At 30.8% G+C, this 11,490-nt stretch overlaps 1 protein-coding gene across 1 annotated transcript; it reads left to right on the forward strand.

The window, feature by feature from the left end:
• The first annotated feature begins 595 nt into the window (after positions 1 to 595).
• Positions 596 to 3,111, forward strand: LOC106299669 (pathogenesis-related protein 1A-like). The gene is made up of 2 exons (XM_013735724.1): positions 596 to 935; positions 2,963 to 3,111. Exons 1-2 carry the CDS (start codon positions 596 to 598, stop codon positions 3,109 to 3,111), a joined length of 489 nt encoding a protein of 162 aa, XP_013591178.1.
• Positions 3,112 to 11,490: the final 8,379 nt, after the last annotated feature.

An 11,490-nucleotide genomic window follows, 5' to 3' on the forward strand; every position in this document is an offset into this window, starting at 1 on the left:
TTGAGTTTGTACTACCCTATGAATGTCCCACTTGACGTTGTAAGTGGCGGAGAATCACATCCATGCACATGCCAATTACCGTATGCAAACAAATAGACATTGCTATTAGAATTTAAACACTTTCAAATTAGAAAATATATAGATTTTTTTTTTGAAAAGCAGAAAAAGAAGACGAAAATGCTTATTAACTATATAACTAGTTAACAATTTTTTTTAAAAAAAAACTAGGGTTCATATTCTACAAAAATTGTTAATTTTTTTTCAGTTGCAACTCAACTACTGGTTTTATTTGAGACTTCTGCTTATTTTATCTTATATTTAGACCAAATAGATCTAGCTAATGTTTGCTTAATAGTGATAAAGTCATGATAACACTTTTATATATCAGTTTACTTCACCATAAAACTACATTCTATGATTATACTTTAAAAAGAAAAGTCAATATATTCTCCAATGTCAAAGTTTCCCAGAACCACTAGCTAACCTCTTATGCAAACACTGTGTATATAAGTGAGGCCAACTCCTCATACTTACTCACAACACAAACAATACACTTTCGTCTTTACACAAACATCAGCGAATCAAAAGTTTGATAATGAATGCTTTCACAGCCACATCACTTCCAATCGTTGCGATTAGCATTTTGCTTATTGCATCCAGCGTTCAGAGCACTGAACAGCAAGACTTCATAAACACTCACAACGCTGCACGTTCGCAGGTCGGAGTACCGAACCTTGTATGGGACGCAGCAGTTGCGAGTTACGCACTGAACTACGCAAATGCTAGAAAATCCGACTGCAACCTCGTGCACTCGACCGGACCATACCGAGAAAACCTAGCCAAGGGAAGTAGCAGCACGTTCTCGGCCATATCGGCCGTGAATCTTTGGGTCGGTGAGAAACCTTACTACAACTACACTAGCAATTCTTGCACAGGTATATATAATATATACATCACAGACAATTCATATCCCATTATTTTAACAAGGGTGAATAAATGAATATCTATAATATTATATAGAAGTCAGTTTTATGTGTGTCGCTCTCGCGTTAACTTTTACGATGGTTAATTACACTGATATCTTTAATATATTATAATATTACATTTAAAATATTATTATTTATTATTTTATTTAGTTTCCTTTTAAAAATTTCCAAAAAACATATACATATAATAAAAAGAATTTTTTTATAAAGATAAAAAACGAAATGAAAAAAAATATGTATATATGATATGATTTCATAAAAAATAGAAAGTTCACAAAATAGTAATATTACATTTAAAAAATATTTTTAAATAACATAAAATATACTTTTGAAATAATAAAATACTTTCTTTGTATCTATATTTTTTTAGATGAAAAATATAAATTTGTATATAATGTGATTTCATAAAAAACAATTTACACATATAATCTTGATATTATAAAAAGAAATATTATTTCTTTTAAAACATAATTTTAGGCAATACAAAAAATTCAAAGTAATAGAAATATTTTAATATATCTATCTATTTTCTTAGATGGTGAAATAAAATAATTAGGGAAGTAACATAAACTGCTATATGTTTAATTGACTAAAAGTGGTTTATAATTAGTATTATTTAAATGTTTTATTTATTTTTCATATATTTAGTTGATTATAATATCTTTCAATTAGAGCAAAAAAAATTGAGAAATTATATTTTACTTATATAATATTACTTTCAAATACAATCACAATTTTGTTTACTACTTATTTTTAAGAGATATTAAAAAAACTAAAAATCAATTTTAAAAATAAACATCGTTTAATCAAATAATTATAAAATAGTTTAATGAGGTAGATATATTATATTTTATCATTATTAAAATTATTTTTTCTTAATATTAGATTTTCTTTTTAATTTTATGTTTTAATGTTTGTGAAACTTAAGATAACTATAATTAAAATACCAAAACAAATATGAATTCTCATTTTTAAGATTATTTAAAATAAATTTCAGTTTCCATTCAATAAATCAAAGGCATAAAGTTAATTAGAATTTATAAAATATTTTAATTATTGTAAATATTGATATGTGTTCATGAGCTTCCAAAAATGTATCAGCTACTTATGCATGTAACTTCTTATTGATCATCGCTTTATTTTCTAATATTTTCTTAAAAACATCAACATATAATTTGTTAAATATTATGAAAAATGCACATTTAAATGATAAATAAAATTGATTTGACTTAATTATAATAAAAATAATTATACTTCATATTAATCATCGCTTAAATAATCTAACTTATATCTAAAATCATAGATTTATCTACGATGGAATATATATAATTTTATAAGAATAGTAATTTATTTTATAAATATAAATCATAGGACAACTCAAAACATATTAAAAATGAAAATAAAATATTAACCAACTGTTACAATTTAGTTCTTTTGTAAAATTTATATATATGCATGAGACTTTAGAATATTATCATTATATTAATTTATGTACTTTGGAATCAGACACTTTAGTTTATTTTTTTATTTCATTCTAAGCACAATATATCTTAAGTTATACATAATCTTCATAAAATATATTTACATATCTAAGACAACAACCACCTAAATGCAATAAGAAATTAATCAAATTTTTTAATATATTTAGAATAAAAAAATATTACAGTTAAATTCAGAAATGCAATCCAATTTATCCAAATGATAACTAAATCGACTATAAAAATAACAAAACTGATTAGATATAACATATATAAAATTATATGTATAATTAAAGTAATATAATATTATTAATATAAATGATGCATACAAATTATAAATTAATTTAAAATTAAAAGTAAATAGCAATCAATTATTATAGTACATTTACTTTAGAAATATTTATACCCGTGCATGAGTATGGAAAAATCACCTAGTATGTAATATCTATATATATATATATTTTTTTTTAAAAAAAAATTTGAATTTTAAAATTACAGGTGGACAACAATGCTTGCATTACACGCAGGTGGTGTGGAGAGAGTCAGTGAAATTAGGGTGCGCTAGGGTTCAGTGCACCAATGGTTGGTGGTTCGTGACTTGTAACTATGACACACCCGGCAATTACATCGGAGAGTACCCTTACTAATCTTGACACTAATATGAATTCACATAATATATTTATGAATAAGGATAATCTGAATCTCTTTTACTTTCAGGATGTAGTTATGATTTTCAGATAAAGAGGTTGTAAGGTTTACCATCATTCACATCAATCAAATGTTATTTTTTTTAATTTTAATTTTATGTATCAAGAATGTTTGTTCTACTCGTAATATTATTGTTGTGAATAAATTTACGGAGCAAATCCTACTAGAAGAGGGCGCCCACAACTATCTCTTGTAACCCAGCTGGCTCCCGTAAAAGGTCCTGAACCGACCCAAGCCATTCCGATATTACATTTGATGAAACCCAAGGGAGGCTTATCCATGCATTCTGAGAAATAATAGGCTGAACCTGAGCTTCCACACGTGAGTGATCACCCGAGTTAACCTTGGTCCATATCTCTGCCTCCTCTAGAGCTTTAGAGACAAGGGATGAAGCTGATAAACGACTCTTCTCAAATATTAGAGTGTTCCTCCCCTTCCAGAGATTCCAAAGGATCCAAGGGAAAGAATTGATATTACTCTGAGACAAGCTCTGTTTTTGGTACCCGCCACTAGATAATGGAGATTGAGGAAGATTGATGAAGGGGAGAAACCTGAGGAAGGAGGCTCAATTCGTGCTAGTCTCCAAGCCTCCACTGCTGTAGGACAGAAGAACAATACATGGCAGATCGTTTCATTGTGTATGGCTATGGACTGGATCTTTGGGGAAGTCTTGAGTTTCCAAATACTCTTCCATAATTGCTTTTAAACTTTGGTTAAAAGTATTTTTATATTAGAAATCCTATACAAGTTGCAAATTTTTGAATTAAAATTCATTTTAAACTAATTTTTAGTTTGATGCCTTTTTTTGGTCAAATTTTAGTTTGATGCCTAAGATTTTTATCCTAAACAAAAGAAAGAAAATTAGCCAATTTATATTTCTCTTTTACTCTCCGATTAGAGTAACAACTACTCTTAAAACTTAAAAGTTCTCTCTAATGGCAATCTTAACAAAGAACTTTTATCATTGTATATTTGTTGGATAACAAGATTCTTTTATCTAGTTTTGATTCATCCGCAGATTTTGACTTACTACTCCAGTATTTTTTAATTTGAATATATCTTTTTTTATATAAATAAAAATAAGCTACATAATCTTAAAAAAAATAAAATATCATATTTTAGAAAATAAATTTATATAATGTCAAATTTTTAAATGATACATAACAGTCTATTAAAGTTTACCTTAAAAAGAAATCTTAAAAGTATTATATAAAATTGTGAACAACTTCTTTGTGAAAATAACATACGTCGCTGTCTTTATTAAAAAAATATAGCTACTGAAATTTAGTTGTTCAAAATAAAAACTACTGAAATTTTGTGGCAGTGTACGCCAATGGTGTCCTTTATAAATTTTGAATGGTAGAAAACAAAGAAAGTTTTGACCAAGTGATCTAGGGCGCTAAATTTTAACCATTTTTAATTAATCTGAAGATATTCCACACCTATAGAAAAATAGGAAATTAGACCCAATATACAAAGAAAAAAAACGCAAATTCACAAACTAACTAAAATCACCTCATCTCTCCTTATTTATCTTTCTATCTCTATCTATCTTCTCACTGAAAATCTAATTTCCCATTGTTTTTTAGTTATTTCACAAATAACCCCTAAAAAAATCTAGACTAATCACCAAATAAAAATATATTATATAGATTATTTTTTCTCCGAATATTTAAATAATATCTAAAATATGATCTCGTATCTGTGTAATGAAATCTCTTCAAATCCAAATTAATTAGCTTCCTAAAGTCCACCAGCTTGTGATTCAGATTTTAACATTTTCCGTCTTCTATTTTCCCCAAATTAAAAAGCTTCACCTTGGATCATTTTCAGCTTCATGGCCCCATCTCCAAAAATTGAGGTTTTAGTCGATGACTTATTAATTGTTTCAACCGAGACATGAACCTTACTTATTCACTGTGGGTTATCATGAACTCGCATGCTCAAGTGACAAAAGAAGTCGTTGTAGTTTTGAAGAAGCCTGAAAAACATACAAATGATTTGTCAGAGAAGAAACCGAACCGGAAGTAGTCATGGCGGCTAGAGCATCTCCGAAAAAAAACTCTATAACTTCAAATATAGAGTTTTTTGCTTTCCAAAAACAAAATTTAAAACTTTAAATTTAGAATTTTATCTTTTTATTTGCATTTTGGTTCTTATAATTAATTATACATTTCATTTATGATTCTTAAATATTTTATCATTTATCGTTTTAATCCTTAAAGTTTTATATATCAAAAATATTTCAAGTTTGTTTTTATAAATTCAAAATTTACACATAAAGTTTTTTAAAATAAAATTTATAATATTTTAAAACTTGAATTAGACAACAAGAATATTACAAAACAAACTTAACAAAAAAACTTTTAAAAAGATACATGAAGACATAATTATTATACAAATTTTAAAATTACAACAACACTAATAGTCTAGCAAATTTTCGCCGAAATCTCCAAAATCTCTAAATATTGTCCAAACAAATTTTGTATAACCGAAGATGAGCATTACATAAATAGTTTTATGAAATAATGTGGTATTTTGCTTATAGTTTAATATTTAATTATATATTTTTATTTGAAATTTTATATTTTAATGTAAGATTTTTTAACTAATATTACTGTGATATATTTATATATGTCTAATTATTTATAATAGTTTTATATATTTATATTAATTATGAAAACATAAAGATCATAGTGTAAAATACAAATAATTTTGAAGTTAAATTTGAAGTTTTGCTTTTGGAGAAAAACATCTTAAAACTTCAAATATAGAGTTTTGCAAATTCTAAAATGTAGAGTTTTTTTTTTGGAGATGCTCTTGTAAAACAAACAAAGATATGAGCTTATAATAACTATGTCACTTTTTCGTAATTTGGTATCACTCATATGATATCACAAATCTTTTTTAATATATATTTTTATTATTTCAATTTAAACATGTTTAACTCTGAAATTTTTATGGACAAGTTATCGACAAGGTAAATGCATTTTAGTGACATATATAAAAAAATCAATTATATCAAGTTTTTCATTTCGTGCCACAAACCAAAATATTATAATTCACTTCTTCTTTCATATCACAGCGTTTTCGTTACTCTCTTGTCATTAGAGTGAGCTCACATGGGGCTCCACGGTGTAGGTTCAACTCTGATACCACTTGTAACACTTCAGCCATCCATGCTAATAGGCTTTCCACACATGTTAACTTGGCATGTGGGTTTCTTTTTGAGTGACAGTCGGTCATTAATTTCTAGAAAGCTCTGGAGACTTGTTGACCGATAATGCAATCATCACACGACATTTTCCCATGCTTTAGCATCACACACACGATATCGTGAATCACTTCCTAATAGTGATAAGTCACTCATCATTTCACTACTTCAACTCAATCACGTTTAATTCTGGAGTTTTTCGTGTTTTGTCACTCACATATAACTTTTGTTTTAATATAATATAAATTATAATTATAAAACTTATATAAAAACAGCATAGAATTTTTATTTTCCGTTTATAACAGAATCTTAGTTAACATTAATTTATAATAATATTATATTACTAATTATAAATTTAATTAATATATTAATAAATAAAACTTCTAACATCATATTTTATAAATAACACATGAATTAAATGTTATTTATATACTATGATTTTGTTTTAACAAGATAGGTGAAGATGAAATATATTTATATTTCAATAGGAAATGAATAATTATTGTTTTAGAAAAGAATATTTATCCGATTTTATTAATTAATGTAAATAACTAATTAATAAGTCATAATAAATAATTAATAAAATAGTAATATTATGACTTTTATACATTATATTTTCTTTTGTCACTATTTTAATAGAGTAGATAAAATGGACTTTTCAAGGGTCTAAGATTCAAATCAAAGTAGTATTTTAGATGTCAATTCATTTCAAAGTGTTTCAATGCAAAGAGAATACATGTTCAAACTTAATCTAAGTGCATTCAGTGTAATGAAGTGATTTGATTAAACTAATAAGATTCTAAACAATTAACTAGAAACTTTCAAGCAAATGGATAAGGGAGGAGTCATGGGTGTAGGAATTTGATTTCAGATGACTAAGATTTAATCTAAAATGACAAAGATTCAATCAACACAATTCCCTAAGTCTAGATAACAATTCTAAGCAAGTTCTTTGTCAAGACAAAATCTGATTTACTCTCATTGATCAAACATCAAATTCCTTTGGTTTGTGTCAATCAAGCAATCATTAAGAACAAATCATTCAACTTTCTAAACTCCTCTAACATCAAATGCCTTTGGTAGGGTAAGTTAAGAGCATGTTGAGTTGGCTCAGACATTTCATCGAACACCTTCCGGGAAATGAAATGTCTAGATTTCTAATCTAAAATGGCTAACTCTAGATTAGCATTAAGATCACTCAATCAGGCAAAAAAACATATTAATCTACTCTAAACATTCTAGATCATCACTTAATCATCCTAATCCATGAATCCAAACAGAGTCTACTCACTAATCTTCATGATTAACCTTAAACCAATAATAGATTCAAGAGAAATCATGTTAAGAAGATGAGATAGACTCAAATTACTCAAGAAAGAAAGATTATATTACTAAAGATTCAAACTTTCTCCAAAATATCAATGTATTTTTAATAGAAAACAAGATATTATCCATGTTTTTGGTCTAAAACTATTTATAATAGCTTAAAACTCGAATCGGGTCAACCCGACAAACCCGGGTTTGACCCAAGAACAAATGGGTAACTTGGTTTTGATATCGACTGCGGATGGGCTCGGTCCGCAGCCGTGGTCCGCGGCCAATCCACTCCAACAATGACCTCTCGGGTTGAAATCCGCGGACTGCACCAGTCCGCAGTTTGTGTCCACAGTCCATCTGCACCAACCTCGACCTTACTGCCTCGAATCCGCGGACCGCTATCGTCCGCGCCCATCGTCCGCGCCCATCGTCCGCGGATTGACCTTCCACTACTGCGGACTGACATTGTCCGCGGTTTCAGTCCGCGGCCGACCCATCTCCATGGCTTTTGTCATGTTTGCTTGTCCAAATCTCCAAACTTCAACCTGAGCCTCTCCAAACCTGAAATACCACATATGCATATGCTATGCACCTAATCAAACTCTAAATGCATCCTAAATGATCTAAATGAGTATGAAAATGATAGGTAAAACATGTAAAAATCTCATGACATCAACTCCCCCAAACTTGTATTTTACTTGTCCACAAGTAAACCATTAAAAACAAGGTGAGGAAGAGGTTTGAAGATGGAAGCTCATAACCAAAAGAAACCTTTCTAGCCTTCAACTTAACATCCTAAGGGAAACATAGCAAATAGCATGAGCAACTTTCTTAGTTCACTCTAGCTTCTCAAGACCTATCAAGACTCTTTTATTTCTACACAAGTTGTGATGCCATTCAACGAACAAGTTCCTTAGCCAACCCTCACATTCATTCAAACACACACACACAAGTGAATTCTTGCAAATGGATATTTGACTCAATCATTTGGCTTGATGAGAGAAGATGGTCTAATGTGAAGAAAAATGAGTTTCAAATGCATTTTTTTATAGTGACTCACACTCAAGAATAGAAGCAAGATCATTATGCAAAATTTATCTAAGAAAATGAGCAATTCATGCATACAATGCCTTGTTCTCATCATTCTACCATTTACCTAGATGATTTCAAGTTCTAACCCTTCCTTTTCATCATTCCCAAACACAAAATACACCCACTTTGATCTCCCACCCAACACTCTTTTCTCTCTTTTGATTTAAACCAACTAGAGACATTTTACTTTGAATTTAAACTTTTAGATTTTTTTGGCTCAGTTCTTTTCTTTTATTTTCCCCACTCATTTATTGTTTTTTTTATTCTCTCTTTTCATTTTTTTATTTGGGAGAGAGTTCTATTTATACTTTAGAGCTTCTCTTTTCTAACTTTCTTTGTTCCTAGGGGTTTCTTTTCTTTAGGCACTCTTTTTGGTTCATTTCTTTCACTCAATCTCTCTCATTCCCAAAATCAAAAGAATTTAAACTCACAAACCCAACAACCATCCTAGAGGCTAGCCTAAATGAGGTCCTAATGCTAGCCAAAGATGAGAACAACCCATTTTCGCTCCTAATACTCTCAAGATTTTGCACATGACATGCTATCAATAAAAGGCCTCACTCAAGCAAATTAATGTTGGCTTCAAAGAATGGTGAGGGTTAATGGGTATGAGAGTGTCATTTGGGTTAACAAAGATTGGTAGAAAGAGAGAAAGATAACCCAAATGTGTATAATATCCATGATCAAGTATGCAAATGCCCATATGCAAGAGAGATTAAGTTCATTAAGCCTTAGTTCATTTGGAGTTGGTTTCAAGAACAATGCCAATCATCAAGCAAGCAACAAGTTTCAAGAAGAGTTTTCAAGGCTCGAAGCTTACAAGCTTTTTCAAGAGATGCTTAAGCTACTTGACATGCTTAGCTAGGATGTCAAATTGAGTTCTAGACATGTGTTCTTTACAAGGTTTCTCCCTATTCATGAATGCAACCTATATGCTTTAGACTCAATCCTAAAAATACAAGTGATGCAACTACATGCTTCTTTTTGTGTGTTTTCAAAATTTTCAAATTTTTTTTGGTTTTTCTATGCAAATATGTATGTACAATACAGGACTCAATGCAATATCATCAAAGCAAACATGATCAAATACTTGGTACCTCCCCCAAACTTAGTTAACACAGTCTCTGTGTTAGTAAGTTGAAAGAGATACCCAAAAGAAAGAATAAATGCAAAGAAAAACTGGTATATACAATGGAAATGTTGGAGTGGTACCTCAAGCGGAGAGTGGAGAAGGAGGATCCTTCCCACTTTCAAGGATGATGGTGAGGACTTGAGAGAGAAGCTCTTGAAGCTTGATTGGATCATCTTGGAGTTGTGGAGTGATGATGGCCTTTGCACTTGAGAATGGTGTAGACTTTCCCTTGCATTTGATCTTGTACTCAATAGTTCCATCCTTGAACTTCATTGAGTGAAGAGTGAGAGTGTGTGGCATCATATCAAGAGGTGAAGGGTGAGGTTCTTTCATCATCTTCTTCTTGCCATGAGCAGCCTTTGTGGCTCTACTCACCTCCTCCTTTGTAGCACTTTCCAAGTGCTCATCACACATCTCTTTAGAGGACTCTTCATCAAGACATTCTTTTCTACTAACAACCATTTCATCCTTGACCTTTTTAATGGACGGTTCTCCACAAGTGATAGTTCCACAATACTCAAAATTCATCATTGGAGACTTGATTAGGTAGGAGACAGGTTTGTTCACATTGAAGAGTGTGACCTTCTTGTTGGCAAAGTCAATGCAAGCTCCTACTGTTGTGAGAAATGGTGTGCCAAGGATCAATGAGACTTTCTTCTCAGTTGCCATCTGCAAAACAGTGAGATCAATAGGGATGGTGCAGTCTCCAATCTTCATAGGGTAGTCTTTAATTAAGCCTAATGGAGTTGTTGAAGAAGAGTCTCCAAACATGAGTGAAGATGTGTTTGGTCCATGTTCTCAATCCCAAGATTCTTCACCATCTCCATTGAGATCACATTCACACTTGCACCAGAATCAACAAGAGCATCATCAAGTATGAACTTACCAAGGGAGCAAGACAAGGTGAACTTCCCTTGGATTTCTAGTTTTGGAATAGACTTTGGTGTGACTGGTGGATCAAGCTGCATAGTATAGATGTTTAAGAGCTCTCCTACTTCTTCTTTGTGAGCTAGAATGTCCTTGATGAGCATCATTTGGACATGAGCATCATGCATATTCGATATCTGTGGAAGCTTGACTCCTACATCTCCCATAAGGTGATTGCTCAACCACATGAGCTTCTTCTAGCTGAACCTCCTTCAATTACGTGATAGCTTTCCCAATAACCGGTTTCTCAACCTTGAGTCTAACTGGTTGCAAAACCTTTCCCTCAACCTTCTTTACAGTTTGTATCTCAACCCTTTCCACAATCTTGTGTTCAACCTTCTCCACAATCTGTGCTTCAGCCTTGGCAACAACTTATGTTCCATACATGAGTCTTTCAATCTGATCTTTCTCTTTCTCATGATCACTCAACTCAATCTCAGAAGTAGTAGAGAGGATAACATTGCAATACTCTTTGGGATTCTGCTCTGATTTTCCTGGTAGAGATCCCATTGGGCTCTTGGAGGTTGAAGGCATAGAGGCAAACTGATTCTCCAAAGCCTTGAAGTGAGAGAAGAGTTGTAGGAACTTGTTGTTGAGGTCATTGTAGCTTCCATCAACTTTGGTGTGAAGGTTCTT

The sequence above is a fragment of the Brassica oleracea genome, chromosome C6 (genome assembly GCF_000695525.1).
Source record: "Brassica oleracea var. oleracea cultivar TO1000 chromosome C6, BOL, whole genome shotgun sequence".
In the NCBI taxonomy this organism is placed as follows: Eukaryota; Viridiplantae; Streptophyta; class Magnoliopsida; order Brassicales; family Brassicaceae; genus Brassica; species Brassica oleracea.

Coding starts and splice junctions, on each gene's coding strand:
- LOC106299669 (XM_013735724.1), top strand. CDS start 596: ATGAATGCTTTCACAGCCACATCACTTCCAATCGTTGCGATTAGCATT. Junction 936..2,962: donor CACTAGCAATTCTTGCACAG/GTATATATAATA, acceptor TTAAAATTACAG/GTGGACAACAATGCTTGCAT.